Below are 27,868 nucleotides of genomic sequence, written 5' to 3' on the forward strand. Positions count from 1 at the left end.
GGGAAAGATAACTGTTAACATGAACTTCTCACCAATTTGTGCAACTACATATGCATTGTAAATATTTTGATTATGTCGGTTTTCTAATATGATATTTGATGCATTTTTTTGCTTTTGTACGAAAAACAATTTTGAAAAAAAACCTTACACTTTAATCAATTAATGAGATGTTTGAACATGTAAGCGTACTTACGATTGGAGGCCGATGTCGAAGTCCTAAAATGTTTTCAGTAAAGTCTGGTTTGTAAACATACAGCTGTACATCAGGTTCCATAAAAATACATCTCGGATTAGCAGTAAATGTTCTACTTACTCGAACAATACCGAATATTAACAGCGATGGGTAAACACTAAGACGAAGCAGCTTTAATTGAAAGGTCTGGAAATCATTATAATAGCTCTGTCATTCATCTTAATTGTATCATATGTGAAGCGAATGTAAAAATCCAATCGTAACTCAATGCAAAACACTCTAAATTCTAACAAAAAATTATTTGTTGCAATTATATGAAGTAAAACGTCTGTCACAAAACTAAAATGTTTAATGTTCGCACTTTAGTATTGAAAAGTTTTTTTTATAGTTCAGTAAGTATGCGAAGTACTTCTCTTATAAAAATTATTAATTTCATAACATATTTTTCAGAGTCATTGTTAGAATCTCTCGGAAAGGTACTGATATTTTGTGTATTTTCCTCATAAATTTGGGTGAAAAAACTAAAAGTATTTTCAAAAACTGTATTTGTCAAATCATAAAATTATGAACCTGCAAAAATGAGGCCAGATTTATTGTTTTGTAAAACTCGGAGTCAATATGTAAGTTTTTATTATAGACATTAAATATACTAGATACGGTTTTTAATTGTCGGTTTTTATTTGTGGAATACAACTATAACGCCTGCAATAAGATGTTATAAAGAATAAAATATACAATTAAAACGATGAAATGTTTTATTCTAATTGTCTCGTAATTCCATTTCCGTTAACTTTGTGTTATCCAAACGTGTTTTATCTACGTATCAACAAAATGATTTTTTCCTCTAATTTGTCGTTTAAATAAAAAAGGCATTAACTCTATTTCATTGAACAATGTTAATGTCACCAAATTGTGCTATGTGTCATGACATGGATAGTTGTTATCTCTTTATGCTCCAAATTGCTGTTTTTGTTACAAAATAAATCCAAATCTAAACAATTTATTGCTTGAGCTTTTTGAATAACTCTATGTATTTTGTGTTTATGTATCTTTGGTCATAAATAGATATATTGGATATTTAAAGATACTAATTAATGAACCATTTTTTAGCATTATGAGATTATCAAATACGGTCGGGATGATCAAATCCAATATAGCCCGATTGGCTTTATGATAAGTTGAGATCTGATCCGATCACCTCAAAATATACAAAGAATGATTCCTTATTACTTACCTTAATATTATTTCCAGCAACTGTGCGATTAAATATTAAAATAATCAATGATAAACTGTATCGGACAATGCATCACAAAATTGATTCCTAGGGTTATCACAGACAAAGACACTGAAAAATGTAAATATTGTATAGTAAACATTTCAATGACACATTTTGATACTTTTCGTGGTTTTTAATGTAATTATAATAATATCATGTTGTTAATTTTTGTTTCGGTGCCAAAAGCTGGTTTATCAGTTGATGGCATATCATGATCGAGGTAAATGTCAAAATCAGGAAAATGTCATATTAGGGAAAAACGAAAAGTTGATAATTTGATTTACGTGAGATGGTCAAAATACAAACAATGACCAAACACGGACCTCCAGTACATTGGAGGTGGGATCAGGTGCCTAGGAGGAGAAAGCATCCCCTGCTGACCCGTCGCACCCGCCATGAGTTCATTGTCAAAATCATGTAAAACGGAAGACATCGTAGTCAGTCCGGTATGAAAAACGTTAGTTATCATGTGTCTTAATTCTTTATTCGAGGTTCTTGATATCTTTGTCCCAACAACTTGTTTGTTAGTAGGTTACCTCGTTAAGAAAATTGTACATAAGTAAGGTAAGATGACGATGGAAAAATTAAAATCATCACGTTTATCACATAGTTTTGTCGTTAGGTTACCATTAACGTCTTTTTCTGGTTAAATATCAAAACATCCAAATATGAAACAGACGTTTAAAAATCTGTGGTATCATTTGTTTCAAGCTCATTGGGATATATTGAGTGAACATAAGAATGAAAGTAACAGTTGTTAATATCAATGGAATATGTAAAAATGTGCTCCGTTTGATTTACATTTGATTGAAAATTATCAATTTCAAATATATAGGCTATGATTATGTTTCTACATTTTTTTGTTTTAGATAGAATGTTTTGAAGCAATTGGACCTGACTATTCAACTCCATGTCTATCAAATATAATTGCTTTGGGTATCACTGAAAAAAAAACACCTCACAGAAATGTATATGAAAAGCATAAACTCTGCAAAAAATACCTCGGTTGTCCGGTGCTTAGTTCCTTATCTTTTAAAGTGGGGTGTATTTATTGTTAGACTTCTATTCACTCTAGAAAGCACATTTTTCATTATCTTTAAGTTTTTTAAAAGTTTGATAAAAAAAAGCAAAATCTTAATATTTGATGGATCATAATTTATCTTTAAAAAGTACGAAAGGTCCAATTATGGCAGCATTATTAGAAATAATCTTCTTACAAAATTGCTTACGTCAGGTAAAAACTTCATACTTAGTTACTTTTTAAAAAAGGTCTGATAAACTGATTTTATAATAATCAGAATAACGGTCAGTAAATTCTTCTGTTAAATTTCATAATCGATTATAAATCAGGTTTTAAGATCTTTCAACACATGTGTTTTGCTTCCTACCGACTGCCATTAAAATAAATCACGTGATATCTTATTATTTATAATAGATGATCAGAAATAAACACCAGGAAAGATAACGTTTTACGGCGTTGAAAGATAATTGACTTTAATTTGCCAAAATGCTAAAATACGCTTTAACAACATTGTTGATTGTGCAGTCCACACAAGAGCAAAGTTTACATAATGAGAAAAATTCGTCGAAACAGATACGTGGAAAAGAAAAGTAAGTAATGATTTAAAATTTGCGTCCGTTTGAAGCTTTGACTAATTTTAAATGGAAATACATTTTTGATAAAATTAATTTACGTTCTTTTTCAACTGTTTACCTAGAATTATTGTCAGAATGGGAGTCTTTCCGCTTTATTGCTGAGTAACTGTTAACTATTTAAATCATTTCAGTGGGGGTATTCAATGCTGTAAAGGATACTACAGTGAAGATGGAATATGTAAAAGTGCGCTCTGTTTGATCAAAATTTAATTGATTATTTTTTTCAACTTCATTTATCAAAAAAAATATGATCGAAGAGATGATTCTGTTATTTTTTTATGATAGAATGTTTTGGAGCCATTGGACGTAATTGTTCAATCCCATGCAAAAGTAGTTTCTTTGGATATCTATGTGGAAATCAATGTGACTGTCAGAAGGATGAAACCTGTAATAGATACTTCGGCTGTCTGGAGATTAGTGAGTTACATTTTAAAGTGGCATGTCTTTATTGTTAGAAATATTCATTCGAAACTTATTCGAAAAAGCAGAGTTGTCAAGATCCTTATGTTTTTTTTAAAATTTTATATTAAAATCAATATCTTGATTTTTTATACTCTGATAACATTAATATAAAAATGGGTTTTTGTTCATGCATAAATCTTTGATTGAAAAAAAAGTTTAACAAATGTTAGTAACTATAAAATATTTAAAGGACTTTTTGTTAAACCATCAATATATTTTCGAGCAAGTGACTGATTTACGACAGTGTTAAAAGTATTTGTTAAAAGCGAGACACAGGATAAGTGTCTATCTACCAGTAATACTTTCAATGATACTTTTTCCATAGGCCACCATAGCACTGCTACCCTCTCAAAACCTTGTCGTTCGTGAAAAAAGTACGAAAGATCCAATTATGGCAACATTTACAAAAATACTAAAGTTAAAAAAATCGCTAACGTCGGGTTCAAAACTGCATACTTGATTACTTTTTAGAAAAGTCTGGTAAACTGGTTGAAGCAACATCAGCTGCTATTTTCATGTTGAATTTTTTTTTGTTTAAAGAAAATGTTTTTTTCTTCTAAAATGACAAAAAATATCATGGTTTTAAAATTTCTGTCTGCTCTGTTTTTGTGGGAAAAGACATTAAGAAGCCTTCATTGGAGCAAAATTGAATTATTGTCGTCCTGTACAAAAAATGATCTGCTATATATTCCTTGTAAGTTAAATCCTTTTTCTGACAAAAATTTATTTATCATAAAAGTTTAAGTTATATGCAGAATTATCATACTAGCAGGTTTTTGCAGCAAAATATTTTTTTAAAAATACAGCCTATATTGCTTTAAACAATCAACAAAATATCAGTAAGTTCCTCTGTTAAATGACATGATAGAGGATAAACTCATGTGTTTGGATCTCCCGATGCATGTGTATTTTACTTCCTGGTCGATTGCCATGAAAATAAAGCACGTGATTTCTGATCATTTATAATAGGTGATCAGAAATAAACACCAGGAAAGATAAAGTTGTACGGCATTGAAAGATAATTGACTTTAATTTGCCGAAATGCTAAAATACGCTTTAACAACAATGTTGATTGTGCAGTCCACACAAGAGCAAAGTTTACATGAGTCAAATTCGTCGAAAAATTTATGTAAAAAAGAAAAGTTAGTAATTATTTAAAAATTGCGTCCGTTTGAAGCTTTGACTAATTTTAAATGGAAATACATTTTAGATTAAATTAATTTACGTTCTTTTTCAAGGATTTTGTCAAAACTGTCTACCTAGAATTATTGTCAGAATGGGAGTCTTTCAGCTTTATTGCTGAGTAACTGTTAAATATTTAAATCATTTCAGTGGGAGCATTCAATGCTGCACGGGATACTACAGTGAAAATGGTATATGTAAAGGTGCGCTCTGTTTGATTATTCCATGTATCTTATCGAAATATTTTCAATTTCATGTCACGAAAAAAATATGATCAAAGAAGTGTTTTTGTATTTTTATTATAGAATGTTTTGGAGCCATTGGACCTAATTGTTCAATCCCATGCGAAAGTAATTTCTTTGGATATCTATGTAAAAATCAATGTGACTGTCAGAAGGATGAAACCTGCATTAGATACTTCGGTTGCAAACTCGTTGGTGAGTACCCTTTTAAACTGGTATAGCAATGATTTATGATTTCGACGCAAATATGATTTCGACACAAATGATTAATTTTTTTTTAATTGCTTTTGAACATAATTATTATTTAAATATCACAATTCCGTGTTAGTAAGAAGAGAAACTTAAGATTTATTGCAGCGATATTTTTATTATATTTTGAAATCTTATATTTTTATTAGACTGTCATAAAACAATGCTTTTGTTGGTGATTGGATCCGGATCCGCCATGCTATCACTCGCCCTGTTGTTTGTCGGTGTTATGTTCTATAGGTGGTAAGAAAAAGACAATGAATAAATGAAGATCAATCAAATCTCATTCTGTGATGCCGAAACAATAATTAATGCTAGATTTGTGTTTTATATTGATTTTCAGGCATACTATTCTGCGAAGCAATTTACATCCCACCAAAAGTCCAAGAGGTAATTTGTTTTTTGCATGCTTTTCTTTTTCAGATATATTCATCAAAAATGATAATTACAGGAATCTTTTTGAAAATATAATCTCGTTGAACATCAAAATTTATACGGAAGGGAAAATTCTCTTGTAGGTTTTAAAGTGGATTTATTACCTTTTTCTGGAAAACTTGAAGTTTTTCAGGAAAACTACGATGATATTCGAGAATCTCGAATGCTCATCGCTGATAAAGGAATTCGCAAGAAGGAAACTATAGAAAATAGATTAAGTTCATCGGATTATAGTCATCTGTTCCTAAAAGAGCGCATATCTCGGAAATCAATTAGCGGGATGCCTGAACAATATTATAGTGCGATTGATGCACGCTTTAGAAGTAAAATGCCGCTCGTCACGATGTCCGAATTTCCTGAAGACGATTGCTATGTCAGTGTATCTCAGCTTGCTAGGCAGAATAAGAGAATATCAAAGTCATGCTCTGATCTAAGGATAGATATGTCGGATACACTGCATGATATATACTCAAACCAATGCCGCAAGGCCAAGGAGGATACAAACAATCGAACTATTCTGATAGAACATTTATAGTCATTTGAATTATCTTAAGCAACCCCCACTAAAAGGAAGTCTTTTTTATGTTCTTCTTTTTACCACTATGAAGCAAATATCAAAATATGCCTATAACTAAGCTCGCTCTCACCTCGACTAAAGAATAACCACTAAAAGCTGTACATGTTAAAGCTTACATGAATTCATAAAAGCATTTGGTCGCCATATTAGTTTCGATCGCTCCTCTACTGGCACTGAGTTTTTATACCGGTCGAGAAAGTCACGGTCGGTTGCTTCCTGATCGAGGCATTCAGGTGGGACGGACTTTTAAATGCATGAACTACACATAGTAGTAAAATGTATGTGATCAAGAATAAAGGAAACAGCAATCAATAAAATACAAAATATATTTATTTTTTGAAAGAATTTCCAAGGTATCTGTATTATTTTGCACAGATATTGCCGCCTTACTTCAAATGTACATCGAACACGTGTGTCGTTGATACAGAGTGCATAACGTCTGCATATTTTTGAAAACCCCAGCGGTACTACATCCAACACAGTAGCCAAATGATAGTAAATACATGAAAGTAACAACGTAACATGTTCCCAACGGTTTCTACAAAAACGATTCGTTTCTAAAAATCCATGAGATTATTAACATTTCTCGATCTGCCAGAGTGTGTGGTTGCGCATGTGCAATGTTTTAAAATACACAGGCAAATGGTCTTGAAGTATCTTTGCCTGGATTTCAGCTGCATTCAGTCTTGTTTCTTTGTTCATTGCATGGATATTCCTTGCCTGTGCAGTGGTTGTCATATTATTTTTGTTTAATACGCATTTCTACACGTCTTTGCGTCCAAGGTAACGTGTTCAGGTGTGTGAAATACCTGAATGCGGTGATGCAAGAATAGTGCTCTCGGTCTTATATATGAGGGTGTGTAGCGATGAGCAGAACAATAGAGAGCAGAACAATAGAAATCGACAACTAATATGGCGGTAGTCGAAGATAAAAGGGAAATAATGCGTATTTATGAATTCAGGTCAGCTTTTTTTTTTAGATTTACCGCCATGGAAAATAAACACTATTTGGTCTACACTATGTATCTGTGAATGTCTAAGTTTTGTAGATAGATTTGATAGTAAAATATTGTTCAATCATCACTGGTCATAAAAAGGAAAATGTGACTGGAATAAAGAACACAGGAAATAAAACAAATGTCTTATTCTATCATAATTGTGAATAGATGTACAACTTGTTTGGTTTTAGACATTTGATAATTCATAAATAAGTGTGTAGGAGACATCTATCATAACCTAAATCCTGTTTTGAGCAACACATGCAGCAACAGGTATAAAAATTATTTGTGCATGTAACAAAAACATTAAAAGATTGATGAATAAATGTGTTTTAAAACATAAAGACTATGTGTAAATTTTTAAATTGTAAAATTCAATAATATTTGCTAAGATAATAATGAATATTATGAAATATAGTGCTCGAACACAACAATTCATGGTCCTACATTGGAACTTTTATCCACATCCGATATTCATAACTGTTGTAAAAATATTGAAGATTATCTGAAATACATAAAAATATGTATGTTATTTTACCTTTTTATCATTATTATTAAATGCAAATTCAAAATTCATTAAAATGTTTAAGAATAAAATTTTCTAAAGTAAATGATAGTTTTTTAATGTATCCATGTAGGTTCATGAAACCTTTTAGAGTTGATTTGCAGTTTCAATGTGGGCAAAATTAAGGTAAAAATTTAGTTTTATTTTGAATTAGTCAGCATCTGAGTTGGTGTGACAGATACATCGTATTTTTTTTTATTACAATGTTGTTTAGTGTACATTTAGGTGGTTAGTTTTATTGTTTGCAAGACGATACCTGTACGTTAAAAATAATATTATCCTTGAACAATGCAAATTGAGCGAGGCGACAATTCAACAAACTTTAACACTGTACTTCACATATTTCTGTAGAAAGTCAGCAATAAACCTAATTAGGAACAAGTTTAAAAGATTAATAAAAAACACTATCTTCCTGGTCAAAGATTTGTTCACCCTTTAATACTTTTCGTGACTTTCAAAATCAACTGGAAATCACAACCAATGTACACGCAAGCTTAGACCAATGCTATAAATAGCACTGTATCTAAATTATCATCTCTCAAACTAGTGTTCCTGATGTACACGTACAATCTTCCTGATTTCTTGAATGAATTTGAACAGCTGGAGACATTTCAGCTTGATTTTTGCTTTAACATATGGCACATGTAGATATTGATCTCAGTAAACGTTAGTTTTATATGGGATTTATTCTTTACATTGATATCTATATAAGTACATCTTCAAAGGGGCATGGTCACGATTTTGGTCAAAAAATATTTTTCCAATTTTAATATTCACATTGCTTCAGAATTGTTTTTAATAGGCAACCGAAATTTGAGTGTCATTTGTTGAGTTATAAGCGAGTTACAGAGCTTGAAATTCTGCGCTATGTAAACAAAGCGCTTTTATATTTTGAACGTTGAAGTAAAAATTTCAGGTTTAAACCTCAAATGAATGTGCTAAACGTAAGAACTATTTATCTATGCCTAACATAAATAAAAGGATAGACAAATAAGCTGGAAAAAGATTTTTAGTGGTATATTGAACCTATGTAAACAAAAACAAGGCACGAGCTTTGTTTACATGACAAAGAATTGTGATCCCTGTATCTTGCTTATAACTCCACGAATGACTATCAAATTTTATTTCATCATTAGAAATGCATTTCTAAAGCATTGTAAATAATAAAAACCTAAAAATAGAATTTGACCAATCGTGATCATGCCCCTTTAAATATCTATTATATACGATTATTATGATTATGATTAAAGACTAGAACTTTTTTGTTTCAACAAAAACTAAGGGCTCTTTGACATGCCCTTTTCCCTTTTTATAATTAAAATCTTTTCTTTTTTTTCAATATTAGCATTACCATTTCCTAAATAAGAACTAATAAGTTATGCAATGTCAAGAGAAAGATAACTCTAGAACTCCCTAAATAGATATATGTTTAATTTCGTTAAAAATATTTTAAAAAATTTCTATAAAAGTAAACATTTTTTTCTCGGACCCAAACTTGGTATGCTAAAATTATATACAATATTTAAGCAAAGCGGGATAACTCTTATTAAATAACCTTTTTATTCCAAAAAAGTTGTGATCTTTAAGCCCTTAAAACCCCTATAAGGAATCAAAAAGTAGCCCATCGGAACATGATTTTTAAATTGTACTCTCCACTTTGAACTATAAACCGTTAAGATTTTTAAAATTGGATGAAAAATTTAAAAAGTTACAGCTAAACAGCTGTTTTGAATATTGACCCCTAAAGATCCCTTATTTTCCAGAATTTTATTTTCAAAACCTTTTCTAAACTAGTCAGAATGTTGACAAAGCTATACAAGTTCAAGTTTAGGTAAAGTATTGAGAAATTCTGTGAGTGTTGTTATATATATTATGATATTGAATGATTTTAATTGCATAAAAATTGCCCAATCTTGTTAGTGTTATTTACTATATCACATATTGAAGTTTGATGGAGACTTGTATCTAGTCTATAAACTGTTATTTTCTGTCCCGATATATTTAAGCAGCACATTTGGACGATTTTTAATCAAAATATAAAAACCTGTGATAGAAGTGCAATGAAAAGAATTCATTCACAGATTATCATACTTTACTCGGAAAAATATCCACAAAAACGAGAACTGATTTCTTACAAAGATTTAATTTATAATGGGGTATGTTGAAATGAAAAAGAATGATATATCGTTAAAAATGACAGGTGTCCTACGGACCCGGTTTGCCCTGAGCGTAGCCTGGTCACGGCAAGATTTTTCTTTCTATGTTGAAATCATTCGGAATTCACTAGGAATGCCTCGTGCAATTTTTCATCGTTATCATCGGAGTCTGAACATTGCAATAGTACGAAAGCCGAGAAGGATCATTCGAGATTCGAGATTCAAAATACGAGATTCGAAATACGAGATTCAAGATTCGAAATTCGAGATTCAATATCTAAATTAACCAATCAAATCATGGATCTGAAACCTGTATCCTAGCAACATCAAACTGTTCTAAATAAAGATCATTCATACATGCTCTTTCCTACAAAAAATGTCTTAATAGCTCTTATGTAATGGTTATAAAATGGTTTAAATTAACATTGATGAATTAACCCCACACAATATAAACAATTAAATTAGTGATAATACTGTTGGCTTTGCGAATCTGTGTGATTTTGTCCTGTATGTATTTTCCCTCCGAACTATTTTAACCCGTAGTGTATTCGCCCCAACTGTGTAAAAATCGGCTCGCGAAAAAAGATCTGTGTAATTTAAAACTGAGTGTGGTTTTAGCTATGAAACGAAATTCAATGAAATAATCGACATGTCAAAATACAGGTTATGATAAAGTTTTAAACTATAGAAGATATAATGATTTACAACCTCAATGACAACAATCCAGATAGGAATAGTGTATTGTAGGGTATCAATGTCATTGTCGATATGAGAGAGAGAGAGAGAGAGAGAGAGAGAGAGAGTTTTGTAGTGTCATATTCGGGGGGGGGGGGGGTGGTGGTGGGGGCTATATAGTCCTAATTTAATTTGTCAGTTATTCTGTCCCCACTTCGTTCTCTCTTCGTTTCCAGGCTTTTTTCGATTTGGCCCGGCAAATTAATTTCAAACTTTCTGTGTAGCTCCAAAACGATGCACTATAGATAATTATGAGTTGTTTTACTTTTGATAAAAAAAATATATATATATATATATATATATATATATATATATATATATATATATATATATATAAATAAATATATATATATATATATATATATATATATATATATATATATATATATATATATATATATATATATCCGTACTTGATTAAATTTGACTCTTATAATCGGATTTAATGTTCCAATAAATATAGGGTAGGAAAGAGTAGACGGGACTTTTTTGCGCATATCCTTCTGTACCATTCATTCATTTAGCACTCATTTTATCCACTGGTTTTAAAGCTATTTATTTTTGAAAATATTTCGAATTTATGGCCTGATTATATATAAATTAGAGCTGCGTTGGTGCATCTATTTACCCAAATGGACCAAAATATAACCAAAATGAATCTAAAGAATTTGACAAAATTAGTTTTAAACGACTCATTTTTCAATTCTAATCGGGTATGTCCTTTAGAAAAATCTTGAACCACACACGTTTAGCAAATAAAACGACAATTGTTTCATCTTTTTATGTGGAGGGGGTGGTGCCGGTAAAAGACATATATTGTTTGTGGCAGTTGGGCTATACTCTCATTTGTTATAATAGGTAATACTACATATTGATATAAAATGAAAGTTTCCAATTACACTGTACATAGCTTCTATCATGCATTTAGACCAGCGCGATAGTTTAAAACAGTTTTCAAAGCATTTAATGTAATTCAACCGATCATTTTTGGAAATAATTTTTCTTGATCCCCGCCTGATACGTCCGCCTCCCTGTACATTAGAATTACATGTACGTTGACTATATGTAAACATTAACTTAATCGGCTATGTTATGTGAGGTTAACATTTTTTATCAATGTATTTGCAGGATAGGTAACAAATAACAGCCTATTTGTTGGTTTCCGCAGTGGTTATTTGAGATAATTTGCCGCCATCTTCTATGCATTTCCCACACCACACACAGTTTCTTTATTTGGTGTTCTGTGTGTATGGCGACAAATTGGTAAATTTGCACTTCTCGCCCCTTGTAGCTTCACCATGATTACATTTTATCTGGCTAAGTGTAATGTATTAGTATATTTAAAAGTACACACATCTTTGCAGTGCTTATTTTCATCTTTAGAGAGTTACTTACATACAAAGTAAACTTTTGTATGATTTATATGCAATTATTGTCAATTTTGGTGCGTGGGGGGGGGGGGTAGGAAACTACAGAGAATCTCAACTTGGGTGTGATACATATGCCTGTCTATACCTTCTATTTTTTCTTGTTGATATATCAATGAATGAATTATAACAAACTACAACAATAGATTTTGAAAAATTCATGCACAATCAAAATTTTTAAATTTTACTGTTCTCTGCACAAGACATCGGCAATGTGAACAAATTGGCACCTATTATCCTTACCTTTAATTGTACAGAATATGTATCCTTCTATATTGAAAACAATGCCAAAAGTAAGACTCGTAATAAGTTGTTTACTCAAGAAAAGGGGACAAAATTGTATTAATTAATAATTCCGTATGATGTGATAATATTTCAATGATTAGTTTATAATCATGGTACTAGTGTATGCCTGTATACATAAAAAACGATAAGTATTGCTTGTATTTATTGGTGAAACCTGGACTGATATATTTAGATTAAAACATATTTTAGTTACTATAATCTTCATGCGCGGAGGGGGTCTATAAAGGAAGGGGTCAGGGGGTCAGGACTTTTCTCGGGAAAATTGAAGCTTATTTAATTTACATAGTAAAATTATTGAAAATTGGCCGCATTTTTACACAAAAAAGGATGAATAAAGCCGGGGTTTAACTATTGGTGGTGAAATACCCCAGGGTTCAAACGCATCAGGTGGAAATGCACCAGGGCAAACAAAATCACTTAGATCTGCGAAACACGCTGCATTATTACTAGTCTACTTGAATATTCTGTGTAAAAATAAATACAAACAATTGTTTAGTTAGCTAGGGAGAAGTGAACAAAGCATTTATTTGTATATAAGATCTTTATTTAGAACAGTTTGATGTCGCTAGGATACGTGTTTTCAGATCTTTGATTTGATTGATTAATTAGATATTGAATCTCGAATTTCGAATCTTGAATCTCGAATTTCGAATCTCGTATTTTGAATCTCGTATCCCGAATGATCCTTCTCGGCTTTCGTACAATAGACATCAATTTCCTGTACGTGTATATTTCACTAGCCATCTACAAACCACCCTGCAGATGTTTAGGTTGGACTCTTATAAGCATTGATTTTGACTGTTTGAATTTCTTAAGCAAACAAATAATTGTAAAAGTGTGATTCACATTTAAATTTTAAAATCAGAATTAAATCACTTTTATCAAACATAACTATACCTGTACGCAGTATCATTGAAAGTTTTGATCCGCCCGATGGAAGAATTTATAATGTAAGCTATAGTTCATTTCTTCGATCCTTCTTTTTACATATTTTTTTATGAATCAGACTTTTTTATGATAGATTTGATTACGCCCCGACCGAAATTATCACCTCATAATATTCAAAGAATGATTCCTTATTACTTATATCTGTATAAGTTAAAGCCATTGTACGATTAGCGAACCCCGCTGGCGCCCCAATTATACACAATTTGAAGTTATGGGTTTTATAGTACAAAATTGATACGTACTGTTATCACAGGCAAAGAGACTGGAAAATGTTAATATATATAAATCTGTTGATTTATGATCCCGTTTTAAATACTAGTACGTCCTTAATCACGTGTAATTCTTTTTTCTATTTACAAATATTTCTGCGCTGATTGCAAACATGCTAAAATATGCGTTAAAAATGTTGTTGGTGGTGCAGCTCATAAAAGTGTTTTGCTTAGACTGATTTAGAAATACTTTTCAAACTTTTAGAATGATGTCAATCGTTTAAAGAATTAGGTTGAAACTGTTAATTTACATGCAGTGAGCTTTGGTTAAATGAAATGAAATTTTTAAGATAAATAAATATCATTTCAGTGGGAGTATTAAAAACTGTACATGATATTATACTGACGATGAAATATGTAAAGATGCGCTCTGTTTGATTGACCTTTTTTTTAAATTATCAAATTCATTACACGAAAAATAGAGGCTATGAATATGTTTCTGCAATCTTTTTTATAATAGAATGTTTTGGAGCCGCTGGACCTCATTGTTCAATGCCGTTCAATAATAACTACTTTGGATATCAGTGTCAACACTCGTCTGATTGTCAAAATCATGAAATTTGCAATAAATATTTCGGTTGCCTGTCGATTATCTAGTTACGATTTAAAATGGCATATATTTTATTGGTGGATTTCTACTCCACTACAGAAATCACAGTGTCCATGTTCTTCAAGTTTTATATAAAAACCAAATATGAGTTTAAAAGTTTATGTATATAAAGTTTATATAAAATTTCAATTGCTGGCGGTGTCAGTAAAAGGAATTAATCTAGTTACAAAAGAATGCGTGGTTAAAAACTAATTAATGTTTGCTCATTGTCATACTATGTAACTTTTTAAAAAAAATGCTATGATAAACTGATTTAACAATAGCAAAAGAATGTCAAAAATGTCTTCTGTAAAAATGACATTTTTTTCATAAAATTTAGATTCAAACACGTGTTACCAGTTCTCTCAATGTACATATAGTCTGCTTTTATATTGGCCGACTGCCATGAAAATAAATCACGTGATGTATGATCATTCATAATAATAAATGTTCAGATGTAAACACCAGGAAAAAGTTTTTCGTTGCAGAAAGATAAATGGCTTCAATGCGAAAATGCTTAATTACGCGTTAACAACTGTGTTGGTTGTGCAGTACATGCAAGTACAAAGTAAGGACACTAATTCTACGAATAATAACTGCAGAGAAGATAAGTAAGTATTGTTCGAATTATTTCATAAGTGTTACTTAATCAGATTTTGATAGATTATTATTTCAAATCTTAAAAATGACTTGCGTTCTTTTAAAGGCCTTGGTTAAAAATGTGTTTCCTTTAAAAATAGTTAACTACATGTATTCTCTAAGAGTTTTGTTGTAACAACATTTAAAAATGAAATATTATTACAGTGGAAGTATCAAATGCTGCACAGGATATTATAGACACGAGGGGATATGTGAAGGTATGTTTAACGTTTCGTAAAAATAAATTTTCTTGTACATAAATATGTAACGGAAGAAATTCATGTATTTTGTGTAATGTTTTTTCTTATATAGAATGTTTTGGAGCCTATGGGTTTAACTGTTCAGAGCCATGCGCCGATGATTATTTTGGATATCTATGTAAAAATCAATGTAACTGTCAGAATCACGAAATCTGCAATAAATACTTCGGTTGTCAAACAATTAGTGAGTTCCTTTAAAATCTTTCTTACCAGAGTTTCATGTACTTTGAAAATATATAGTTAGTTGTTCATGAATAGACATAGAAGCCTCAATTTTTTTATTCATGAACAAATAATAAATTTTATCATTTATTCATGAATATTAATACAAAATTTAAAACAAGTCTCTATGATTCAGCAACAAGGGAAATTTTTAAGATTTGACATGGCGAGATTTATTTGCATGCATTTATTTTTTTATAAAAAAAAAAATCGCATAACTCTCTTTTATATATATTTTTTTCTCAAAAATTTATATTTATTTTACAAATGATAATTGACCAGATAAAACGGACCGCAGCACAGAGTGTCATAACACAATGCTTTTTTTGGTGATTGGATCCGGATCGGCCATGCTATCACTCGCATTGGTGTTTGTTGGTGTCATGTTCTATAGGTGGTAAGAACAAACAAAATAATGAAAAGCCATCATATCTTCTTTGATAAAATTTAAATAATCATCATGCTGGATATATGTATTTCATATTGATTTTCAGGCACACTATTTTGCAAAGCAATATATATCCCACCGAAAGTCAAACAGGTATTATTAGTGCATTGTATGCCAGATTTTGTTTTCAAATTTATTCATCAAAAGTTTTAATTACATTGATTTTGTTTGGAATAAATGATATGAAATATCTCTGAACACCAAAATTTATGCGGAAGGAAAATATTCTCTTGTAGGTTTTCAAGTGAATGTACTACCCTTTTCTGAAAACCACGAAGTTTATCAGGAAAACTACGATGATATTCGAGAATCTCGAATGCTCCTTGCTGGTAAAGGAAATTGCCACAGGGAAACTATAGAAAATAGACTAAGTTCAACGGATTATAGTCATTTGTTCCTCAAAGGGCGCACTTCACGGAAATCAATTAGCGAGATGCCTGAACAATATTATAGTGCAATTGATGCACGCTTTAAAAGTAAAATGCCGCTCGTCATGATGTCCGAATTTCCTGAAGACGATTGCTATGTCAGTGTATCTCAGCTTGCTAGGCAGAATAAGAGAATATCAAAGTCATGCTCTGATCTAAAGATAGATATGTCGGATACACACCATGATATATATTCAAATCAATGGCGCAAGGCCAAGGGGGATACAAACAATCAAACTATTCTGATAGAACATTTATAGTCATTTGAATTATTTTAAGCAACCCCCACTAAAATAAACGTCTTTTTAATGTCCTTCTTTTTACCACTATAAATCAAATATCAAAATATGCTAATAATCAAGCTCGCTCTCACCACGACTAAAGAATTACCACTGAAAGCCATACATGTTAAGAACACTAATTTCTTCAGTTTTACCGCCACGGAGAATAAACACCTGATTCGATAGTAATATATTGGTCAGCCAATTTAATCACTGGCCATAATTAAAAAGGAAAATATGAAAGGAATAAAGAGCACAAGGAATAAAACAAATGTCTTATTCTAATCATTGTTGTGAATAGATAAACAACCTGTTTGATTTTAGACATTAAATTAGTCATCAATAAGTGTATATGAGACATCTTTTATTGCCTAAATCCTGTTTAGGCAACACATGCAGCAACAGGTATGAAGAATTATTTGAACACGTAACAAAAACACTAAAAGATTGATGAATAAATGTAGGCCTATTTTAAAACATAAAGACTTCGTGTTAATTTTTAAAAAGTAATATCCAAAAATATTTGCTAAAAAATGATGAATATTTTAAAGTCTAGTACACGAACACGACAATTCATGGTCCTCTCTTGGAATTTTTTCAACATCCGATATTCTGATTAAATATTTTCTATAACAACGCTGATTTCTTGTCAAGTTTTTTTTTGTTTTGAAATGTAACTTCACAAATATCACGGCTTCAACAAAAATGTTGTAAAAATATTGATGTAAGATTATTTGAGATAAAAAAAAAAATATGTATATTATGAATTTGTTGGTTTATTTTCATCATTAAATGCGAATTTAAAAATACATTAAATAGTTTTAAAAAAGAATATTTTCTAAAGTAAATGATGAAATTATGTTTATCCATGTAAGTTCATGAAACCTTTTAGAGTTGATATGCAGTTTCAATGTGGGCAAAATTGAGGGGGAAATTCAGATTTATTTTAAATTTGTCAGCATCTAAGTTGGTGTGACAGACACATGGTATTTTTTAAATTTAATGTTGTTTAGTGTACATTACGGAAGCGTATTAGTGCCACATATACACTTCAATTTTTTTTATTTTCTACACTTTACACTTTATTCTGTAAATTTCAGACTTTAATCTGTAAAATTCAAACTTTAAAGTGGAAATTCACACTTTAATCTGTAAATTTTATACTTTAATCTATAAATTTTACCCTTTAATCTGTAAATCGAGAAATGAGTTTTCATTAACAGTATTCAATTTTTCAAAAACTGAAAAGTAATGATTAAATTCTCTTAGATAAAATTTATCAGTGTCGCAAGGCCAAAAGCTGTTCAACGCTAAGGGCTTTTTATAATGCAAGCCGTTTCCCTTGTCTCTTTCAATCAGATTAAAATTTTCACAAAAACTGAAAAAAGTGATAACTTAATGGACTAAAAACTAACGATCACCACTAAATTATCTGACGGCCAGCCGGCCACCACATACATGTAGTTATATGTTGGCCGCAACATAAAATGTAGAATTATCTGTAACAATGTTTTGGGGTTTTGACTTTTTGTTCAATTTTATGCAAATACACAGTCTTCAAGCCCGCTAAATGTATACAAGACTAGTTTAAAGCATCAATTTTATTCATTTGTATACAGTACAATTCTATTTAATCAAGTTTTTGTAGTACGTACACAACTCAAAATACTGAATGTACTTATGCTAAATCGAGGTTTAGACAGAATGATAAATGATGTATATTCTTTGAATGATCATTAATTCAACATTATTTATTATTTTTTTTGTAAAATCATACAAAAAAGTGTAGAAAAAAGCCGAGGCATAAAACCACATATCTATTTAAAAAATCCACGGTTTTTTTTTTAAATATCACTGTGTAATGATGTCACTGTATTTAAGACAATATATACTAATTAAAATATTTCAGTCCATAATACTTCGATCAAACCATCGGAAATGATAAATATTCTCCAATGTATGTGTATATATGAGCCAATTTTACAAGATAGTGTGTCAATTAAACACTTTTAAGTGTAAAATTTACAGATTAAAGTGTATATTTCACACTTTAAAGTGTGAATTTTGCAGATCAAAGTGTAAAATTTACAGATTAAAGTGTAAAATTCACAGATTAAAGTGTGAATTTTACACTTTAAAGTGTTAAATTTTCTAATTAAAGTGTATATTTTACAGATTAAAGTGTAAAATTTGCAGAATAAAGTGTGAATTTTACAGATTAAAGTGTGAATTTTACAGATTAAAGTGTGAATTTTACAGATTAAAGTGTAAAATTTACAGATTAAAGTGTGAGATTTACAGATTAAAGTGCGAATTTTACACTTTAAAGTGTGAATTGTACAGATTAAAGTGTAAAATTTACAGATTAAAGTGTAAAATACAGATTAAAGTGTGAATTTTACACGTTAAAGTGTAAAATTTACAGATTAAAGTGTGAATTTTACAGATTAAAGTGTAAAATTTACAGATTAAAGTGTAAAATTTACAGAATAAAGTGTGAATTTTACACGTTAGAGTGTGAATTTTACAGATTAAAGTGAAAATTTTACAGATTAAAGTGTGAATTTTACAGATTAAAGTGTAAAATGTACAGATTAAAGTGTAAATTTTAAACTTTAAAGTGTGAATTTTACACTTTGAAGTGTAAATTTTACAGACTAATGAGTAAATTAACACTTTAAAGTGTTGAAAATAAAAACATGTGAAGTGTATATGTGGCACTAATACGCTTCCGTAGTACATTGAGGTGCTTAGTTTTTATGTTTCCAACATGTACACTATGAATAATATACCGGTAATCCTTGAACAAATGCAAATTGAGCGATGCGACAAATCAACAACGTACTCGACATATTTCTGTAGACGGTCAGTGAGAAACCTAATTAGGAACAAGTTTTAAAGATTTATTAATAGCACTATCTTTCTGGTCAAAGATTTTTTCATCCTTTAATACTTTTTGCGATTTTCAATGACAACTGGAAATCACACCAAATGTAAACGCAAGCTCATACCAATATTATAAATAGCACTGTATCTAAAGTATTATCTCTCAAACTAATGTTCCTGATGTACACGTACAATCTTCCTGATTTCTTGAATGAATTTGAACACCTGGAGACATTTCAGCTTAATTTTTGCTTTAACATGTGGCACATGTAGATAATGATCTCAGTAAACGTTAGTTTTATATGGGATTTATTCTTTACATCGATATCCATATAAGCACATCTTCAATATTCGTTATATATGAGTATTATGATTATGATTAAAAATTACAACAACAACTACCCAGCAGTGCCCCCCCCCCCACTTCAAAAAGCAATATAGAATTTCCAAAAAAAATATAACAGAAGCACTATAATGGCAACCGAAAACAAAAATAAACAAGCAATTTTGATGCTATATTAATAAAGGATAAAAATTATAAATGAATTAAAAAACTTCAAGAAAATCTGACAAAGGTTTAATTTAGCCCAAACATAAGGCTGGAGATTCTTGCTTAGTACATGACTCGAAAATAGGTGTAAATGAATGACAAAATCAATTGATGCAACTAGACGTCGGTGTAGGTCATATGTCTCATATCTGGTTTCTGAGGTGCCATGGGTGAAGAATGGGACACTAGTCCATTGCATGTCAAATCCCACTAATAAGTAGTACTAATTTTCAGCTAGATGTACATGTACTGACACCATGCATATACTTCAAGTGTCCACAGTTCCACCTTCGATCAGTACTGTTCATATCGTATCTTTCTTTGATCACATATTACTACTAGTAGTATGAAAAAATTGGTCATATTTGATTTTTCCATAGCATGAGTTTTAAAGTTTACAGCAAAATGATGTTATCCATAAACAATAATATGTGATCAAAAAGTAAAGTTATATACATTCATCAATTTATTCTGATCATACTGTCAAAATTTGAACAGTCTAGAAGAAAGCCCCGCAATTCTCGGGGCAGGTGTTATTTTTCTAAGAATGGATTTTAAACAATATTTATACTGGGAGATATGAAACAGAATATCGCGTATGTTTAAGTTGCATGATTTGTTACTTTAAGAGCTAGGTTTAGAAATGTTATATTATTACATTGCCAATCCCAATAATGATTTACGTTACATTTAGGTATACCATGCATACAATGCAAAGGGAAATAACTTTAAATTCATCTTTTACATGTTACCATGTTATCAAAGCTCTACCAAGCATAAAATGATTTGAAAATTTCACGTTCCTTCTAACAAACAATTAAAAACATTTTAGTTTAGTTTATAGGGAGAAATATATTATACGATAACAACATTCAAAGGTTGTCACATGACTCAAATTACATTTTTTAATCATTTTAAGCACAGGCACCTGACGTCATATTTTTTTTTATCACAATAAGAATACACACTGCTTACCTAATAACACATTAGATAAGCGGTGTATTTTTTTTTATTCCGAAAAAATATATGACGTGACTGAGGTTCCTGTGGATTTTTTTTTAGCTTTTAAGTAAACACCGGCAGTCTGTAAACACCTTCCGAAATATAACACTATCCTACGTGTACACTTGAAAGTATATACCCTGAGATTTAATTAAATCTTTAATTTAAATCTTCAAAATTTGTTTCTCTCATAAACTACCAAGTCCATATAACCAAGTGTTAATTAATTGTCACCACAGTAAGGATAATTTTGAGTTACTGTAAAATATCGAGTCATTTTTAGATATTTAATAGGATACAACATCTAATGAAATAAGTAGCTCTTATTGTGCAAATAATCATCGGAAAAAAAATAAAAACGTCATTTTTTCAGACACGTTTTAGTCGACTCAGTGGCAGAGTTTTATCCAGTGTATTTTGATAAATGTTTTAGGAATACTAAATGATGTTAATTAAAAATACTAATGGTTGAGGTTATTTATTTGAAGAATAAGATAATGACCACACACGAAAAGCGTCACCAAAGTGCTCATACAAAGATAAATGCTATAGTATAAACATGATTAGGTGTTAATTCAAAGTTAAAGAAACCATATAATCCAATCATATAATTATTGATTAGAAAATAGTACTGAAGAATACAACTAAGGTAAATTATTTTCAAAACATATTACAAGTTTTTCAATTGATTTGAAATAGAGTATAGTCAAAATTTTTGAATCTAAATGTATGTTACAAAACTAATGCCCCCGCTTTTTTAGGTTACAATATTTTTTCCCGAATGATTATTATTTTCATTTTAATATCTTTATCTTACCACACGTGAAGTTTGATATGCAGCTAACAAACCAATTACAAATCTCTATAGTTGTTCACCTGTAATGAAGATAGAGTTGTTTACCTGTACATTTCCGTATAAACGTCGAAAACCACTACAATATTGTCCAGGGTTACTAGAACTATTTTGAAAGACTTGATTTTTTTATTCAACATCATGGAATATAACCTTTTCTTTCTTTGAGAAAATAATTAAAGAATTCATTAACTTCCTTAAAGAAAAGTTTAACTTAGAGAAAACTCTCTTCATCTTTATATTTCATAATTTGTTACTGCGCACTTACTTTAAAATGCAATACCATTGGCCTCTGGATATCACAATGGACACAATACACAATAAACGCACATGAATTTGTTGTATGTTTATCACATTTATATCCATGCTGTCTTAAAATTGTATAACACAAATGAGTTATTGCATTTACTGATCTCTTTAATTTGACCAGTCTTTAGATAACAGTGATGTACATACACATGCAAAAAGGAAACAAATTCCGAATGTTTGAATACATTTTTATTTATTGATTTTATAATTCGTTTGATAGGGAAAAAAATGAAATGGACACAAAATCTCAAGATCTCAAATCTGGGAAGTTTTAAAGCTCACTTAAACATTTCAGAAAAAACTTTAAAATACACCAAAATAACGGAAACCATGTGTTCTGTGACGATCAATATTTACACAGCGGTTCTTTATATGGACAGGTGTCCACTGGATATAACCATATTCATTTCCTAAAAGCTGCTATAGTTGATATTTGTTCTGAAGATTACATCACAACAAAGGAACACAATTTAATACACAATAGGTACCTTACTAGACACTGCAAGCCTACTATCCAAAACATCAACAAAGATGAGGAATTGTGATGATCTTTATTAACTCGATGTACCTCGATAATCAGAAAAGCTTTTGGGACAATAACCGACATATTTATACACAAATCAACTTCTCATTTAGAACTTTATAAACGGTTGCCGACAACATAAACAGCCATTAGGAATCAACTTCTCATTTAAAACTTAATAAACTATTGCCGACAACATAGACAGCCATTAGGAACACACAACAATATCGGTTAAGGATTCTTGACACCCCGTGACTTTTAAAGCTTTGTAAAACAATTTATATCTCCAAGATGCGATGCGAAGTCTCACTCGGTGGGGCAATTGGGGTAGGTTCGGTCTACTAACCCGCGTTCGAACACGGACTTTTATTTCACAAAAAGCGGTAAAATTTAAAAGATGATTCCCCCTCTCCCATTGAATTTTTTTTTTTATTTTCAAGTCAAAAACATGCTATAATCAATAGCTTTAAGAAATTAGAAGAATGATCAGGTATGCAGAACATGCGTGGAGGACCCTTTAAACGATATAGAAAAATTCTGTCATCAGAAATGTTTAATGTTGTACAGTACTAGTGTATTATTATATCATAAGCTCTACGGTTTCTTAATAAGTGTGTTGTCATTGTCCATAATAATTTGTATCAATTTTCTTGAATACTCTGTTGAAACAATAACATTTAGAGAATGAAACAATAACTGTTAAAAGATAATAGAGAATTTTAACATAAAAACAATTATTAGGCTGCTTTTGAAACACAGACAATTTGAAATTAAATTTTAATGATCATTGTTTCTCGTCTTATATATTTAATTTAAACGACGAACGGGAATGTGACATATTCAATGTATATAATTTTGCCTTATTGTAGCTTAATTTAAAAATTCGTCAATATCGTTTTACGGTAAAGCATGTTGAAAATATCCCGGTTACCAATTTTAAGGTACAGCTGCAGCTGTTGTATCCTGAGGGCTTTTTAAACGTGGAACGGAACCTAAAATTTAATTGATTAATAAGGAAATAACTTGGACAGAAAAACTATTTTACTTTATATGAATTGAGCCTATCTGGGTGAACATTATTAAAACAAGTTTTTGTATAACAGTTTTTTTCTATTCAAATTGATTTCAATTAGTTTGCTAAAACGTGGACTAGACGAAAAACTTCATAAGTATATAACTAACTTAAAGGTCATTCTGATATATACGAATGCCAAATATACACAAAGAATAAATACAACAAAAATCTATACAAACTCTTATGTAATGATTTCAAATTCAAAAACAAATCAAACACGGGTAAAAGACATGCATGTAAAAACAGTCATACATATTACCATCGAGAAGACTGATCAAAATCACAGTACAAAGAACACTGAAAAATGACATCGATTATTAAAAATTATTTATGTACTAAGCAAAATAATGGCAGTTACATCTGTTGTTGAATATTGAATTCATTGTATTAATCCAAATTTAAGGTTTTACTTCCGTGTGAACTTTTTTTGAAATATCCGTTTGCATATACATTAAAGTCTCTGTTGTTTTAAATCAATTATGCATAATTTTTCTCAAATCATTTGAAGATGAGCACTGGAATGATCATGACAGACTTTTTTTATTTTTTCCTACAAATGTGTTTAGCCATATTGATGACCACTATCGGGACGTACAGTGACGAGCTGAAATGCACAGAAAGCAAGTAAGTGTCTACATATTTTTCTCTTCAAATAGTCAAATATTTGGACAAAAGTTGTGTAATATATCAGATGGACCACTAATGCTATCAATGCATTAACTATAACGATTAACACATATCTTTTGATTAAGCTCATCTGCACAATGTTGTTCTGGCTTTCGAAAAATAAACAGAAAATGCGAAGGTAACTTGCTTTATTTCTTAACTAAGGTGTTGAAGCATGATTTTATGATATAACGAGAAGTAGTTGGTTGCTGCTTTTAAACATTTAATGATGTTTTTTTGCCAAAAAGAATGCATAGGATTTTTTGGAGAAGGTTGCACTCGATCCTGCCCACCAGGGTTCTATGGACGGAGATGTAGATTAATATGCAATTGTGCTGTAAACGAGACATGTAATCAATTTGTTGGCTGTAGATCAAACTCCACGTGTGGTAAGATTCAATTAAAAAGAACAAAATAACAATCATTTAACATGTAATTATAAATTTAAAGATTGTTAATCGGATGATACACTGCATGTTGTACATGTATTGCACCTTTTACATGTAACAGTTCTTAAAAGGCAAATTGATTTGCATTTATTTCACTTTATATCTTGATACAACGAGCAATATCTCATCATTTTGTTTGTAAGGAGGAAATATTGTTTAAAATGAGGACTAGTTATTTTGTCTACTGGAGATATCGTGAATACTTGGGTTCCAATTTTTTTTAACTTCCTTATCTTGTATCGCGACATCCCTTAACAATTTTGTTGATGAGTTGTTTCAAATTTCATTCAAACTCAAAATAAATTAGGGAAGTTTCAATCACTTTTTATCTTTCTCTCTCATTTGAAGAAATAAAAAAGAAGGATTTAAACGATCAGCATTGTCTAATTTTTGCAAATATATTTTGTTCTATTACTTCAAGTTTTCATCGATTTTTTTTATTGCTATATGAGTTGATAAATTTTTTCTTGTAATAAATGAACTCTTATAACACTACAAATATATAAATTGTTCCGTAACTGTGTTACACAGAATGGGTTGAATTAATCATAACAAACAATTTAGAGACTGTAAATTTCCTTTCATCTAAAATTTTAATTCATATAATGGAAGAATTCAACACATTCTCACCAACGTTTAATTTAAACACCATGTTGACATTCGGATCTCTCTGGAATTTTTAGTAAATGCACATCTCCCGTATTTCCCTTGCTACAGAGACAATATACGGAACACATTCTATATTATATTAGTATTATATATACTATTGTTAAACCGGGTCCTTAGGACATTTATCATTTTGATGATATAACATTATATCTACACTCTCATTAAAAATATGATGAATATTGTTTGCATGGAATCAAATATTTCTTTGTCTTTAGTCTATGTTTCCACAATATCACATTTGCATAGATAAACACAGAAATGATTTTACAATTATGTGTGAAAATTTTAATTCAAAATTTCATATATATATATATATATATATATATATATATATATATATATATATATATATATATATATATATATATATATATATATATATATATATATATATGATTTCTTACGAAAAAATTAAAAAATAACAATTATATATTAACTTTTGTCCTCTCTGATTTCAACACAGTGATAATCCTCAAATGATTTAGCGTAAATGTAATGCGCAAGATTGTAAAATCCAGATGATTTCCGAAATTATCGTTGACTAATAATTAGCGAAGCTTCATTCAGAAAAAATAAAAACAAATTGGTAATCTTCAAGTACCAAAGATGTTTAAAATCTACTAATCAAAAGACAGTGCTCCTCCGATTTTTCGGTATCAAAAGCCAAACATTTGAGTCTATTATTTTGATATACCTGTAGAAGTTTAGATAATCTATGAATGGTAGTTGTGATAAAAATACAGAAACTCTGTTGGGTCTTTAAAATATGAAATTCTAAAATAATGTGTTTCTTTGTTATTATTAAAGGGGCATGGTCACGATTTTGGTCAGATTCTATTTTATGTTTTTATTATTTGCAATGCTTTAGAAATGCATTTCTAATGATCAAATTAAATTTGAGAGTCATTCGTAGAGTTATAAGCAAGATACAGGGCTCACATTTCTTTGTCATGTAAACAAGGCTCGTGCCGTTTTTGTTTACATAGGTTCCATATTCCAGTAAAAAGTCTTTTTCCAGCTTATTTGTTTATCTTTTTTTTAAAGAATAGATATCCAATTCCTAACGTTTAACACATTCGTTTTAGGTTTAAAACTGAATTTTTTACTTCAACGTTCAAAATGTAAACAAATGTTTTGTTTACATAGCGAAGAATTTCAAGCTCTGTAACACGTTTATAACTCAACAAATGAGACTCAAATTTCGGTTGCCTATTAAAAATGCCTTTCTGAAGCATTCTAAATATTAAAATCGGAAAAATAATTTTTGACCAAAATCGTGACCATGCCCCTTTAAGTGTTGTTTATTCTGAAAATAATTAAATTCCAGTATTCTACTTGATGATTACTTTATATGTACTTCTATATACATTTATATTTCCAAGATTTGCAGCAGAATGTAGAGCAACATGACCTCATTTGGCAGTTATTGATTACCTTGTTATGTGTTCAAGGTTTGATTTCTGTCCTCTGCATTAGTTATTCTTTAAGGTAAATAGAAACGTGTCTTCTTTTTTTTAAACTTAAGCCACATTCATCATTTTTAATATAATTTTTTGTGTACATAAAATGTAACTTTTAGTTGTCTAATTTTAACGTTAGTAATTCTTCACAATTTTACTAGTGTTTGAATTCTTTTTTATTTCTTGAATTTAAATTTTGTTTGACAGGAAAAGAATGTAATGGACACAAAATTTCAAGATCTCAAGTCTAGGAAGTTTTAAAGCTCGCTTAAACAATTCAGAGAAAAGGTTTAAAATACACCAAAATAAAGAAAATCATGTGACCTGTGATGATCAACACTTACACAGCGGTTCTTCATATGGACAGGTGTCAACTGGATATAACCATATTCATTTCCAAAAATCTGCCACGGTTGATATTTGTTCTGACGATTATAGCACAACAAAGAAACAAAATTTAATACACAATAGGTATCTAACTAAACAATACAAACCTACTATCCCAGACATCCACAAAGATGCGAAAATGTGATGATCTTTATCAACTCGACAAATCTCGATAATCAGAAAAGCTGTTGGAACAATTATCGGCATTTCTATACTCAAATTAACTTCTCATTGAAATCTTAATAAACTAATGCCGACCAAATAAACAGCCATAAGGAATACGCAACAATATATGTTAAACGACATAGAAAAATTCTGTCATCAGGAATGTTTAATGAATATGTTTTATAGTGTATTTATACATCATAAGCTCTATGGGTTTTTTTTACAAGTCATTGTCCATAATTGTATCAATTCTCTTTAAGACTGATATAATAATAGGAAACATTAAGATATGAAAACAATCGTTAAGCTGCTTTTAAAACACATACGATTT

The 27,868-nt window shown here is 30.2% G+C and overlaps 3 protein-coding genes across 4 annotated transcripts; all 3 read left to right on the plus strand.

Annotated features, from left to right (window-relative positions):
- Nucleotides 1-4,593: 4,593 nt before the first annotated feature.
- On the plus strand, nucleotides 4,594-7,342 carry LOC128165133 (uncharacterized). Its single transcript, XM_052829364.1, has 6 exons — nucleotides 4,594-4,729; nucleotides 4,920-4,972; nucleotides 5,075-5,206; nucleotides 5,410-5,503; nucleotides 5,604-5,650; nucleotides 5,779-7,342. Exons 1-6 carry the CDS (start codon nucleotides 4,629-4,631, stop codon nucleotides 6,228-6,230), a joined length of 879 nt encoding a protein of 292 aa, XP_052685324.1. The 5' UTR covers nucleotides 4,594-4,628; the 3' UTR covers nucleotides 6,231-7,342.
- A 7,423-nt stretch (nucleotides 7,343-14,765) lies between these two features.
- LOC128156614 (uncharacterized) lies at nucleotides 14,766-17,559 on the plus strand. Of its 2 annotated transcripts, XM_052818817.1 has the most exons (6): nucleotides 14,766-14,876; nucleotides 15,070-15,122; nucleotides 15,217-15,348; nucleotides 15,669-15,783; nucleotides 15,881-15,927; nucleotides 16,071-17,559. In XM_052818817.1, the coding sequence occupies exons 1-6, from the start codon at nucleotides 14,779-14,781 to the stop codon at nucleotides 16,520-16,522; spliced, it is 897 nt and encodes a 298-aa protein (XP_052674777.1). In that variant the 5' UTR covers nucleotides 14,766-14,778; the 3' UTR covers nucleotides 16,523-17,559. The 2 variants fall into 2 exon arrangements, with proteins under 2 accessions (XP_052674777.1, XP_052674785.1); XM_052818825.1 differs by lacking the exon at nucleotides 15,217-15,348.
- A 6,689-nt stretch (nucleotides 17,560-24,248) lies between these two features.
- On the plus strand, nucleotides 24,249-27,849 carry LOC128172959 (scavenger receptor class F member 1-like). Its single transcript, XM_052838732.1, has 5 exons — nucleotides 24,249-24,365; nucleotides 24,494-24,546; nucleotides 24,656-24,796; nucleotides 26,908-27,013; nucleotides 27,193-27,849. The coding sequence occupies exons 1-5, from the start codon at nucleotides 24,250-24,252 to the stop codon at nucleotides 27,203-27,205; spliced, it is 429 nt and encodes a 142-aa protein (XP_052694692.1). The 5' UTR covers nucleotide 24,249; the 3' UTR covers nucleotides 27,206-27,849.
- The last annotated feature ends 19 nt before the right edge of the window (nucleotides 27,850-27,868 follow it).

Source organism: Crassostrea angulata, chromosome 1 (genome assembly GCF_025612915.1).
Source record: "Crassostrea angulata isolate pt1a10 chromosome 1, ASM2561291v2, whole genome shotgun sequence".
Classification (NCBI taxonomy): Eukaryota; Metazoa; Mollusca; class Bivalvia; order Ostreida; family Ostreidae; genus Magallana; species Magallana angulata.

What these genes read in the sequence shown, in the direction of transcription:
- LOC128165133 (XM_052829364.1), top strand. Translation starts at nt 4,629, where the DNA reads ATGCTAAAATACGCTTTAACAACAATGTTGATTGTGCAGTCCACACAA. An exon ending in TGAAAATGGTATATGTAAAG is followed by an intron (nt 4,973 to 5,074) that starts GTGCGCTCTGTT and finishes TTTTTATTATAG; the next exon opens with AATGTTTTGGAGCCATTGGA. An exon ending in GGTGTTATGTTCTATAGGTG is followed by an intron (nt 5,504 to 5,603) that starts GTAAGAAAAAGA and finishes ATTGATTTTCAG; the next exon opens with GCATACTATTCTGCGAAGCA.
- LOC128156614 (XM_052818817.1), top strand. Translation starts at nt 14,779, where the DNA reads ATGCTTAATTACGCGTTAACAACTGTGTTGGTTGTGCAGTACATGCAA. An exon ending in GGTGTCATGTTCTATAGGTG is followed by an intron (nt 15,784 to 15,880) that starts GTAAGAACAAAC and finishes ATTGATTTTCAG; the next exon opens with GCACACTATTTTGCAAAGCA. An exon ending in TCCCACCGAAAGTCAAACAG is followed by an intron (nt 15,928 to 16,070) that starts GTATTATTAGTG and finishes ATTCTCTTGTAG; the next exon opens with GTTTTCAAGTGAATGTACTA.
- LOC128172959 (XM_052838732.1), top strand. Translation starts at nt 24,250, where the DNA reads ATGAGCACTGGAATGATCATGACAGACTTTTTTTATTTTTTCCTACAA. An exon ending in CTGAAATGCACAGAAAGCAA is followed by an intron (nt 24,366 to 24,493) that starts GTAAGTGTCTAC and finishes CTTTTGATTAAG; the next exon opens with CTCATCTGCACAATGTTGTT. An exon ending in TAGATCAAACTCCACGTGTG is followed by an intron (nt 24,797 to 26,907) that starts GTAAGATTCAAT and finishes TATATTTCCAAG; the next exon opens with ATTTGCAGCAGAATGTAGAG.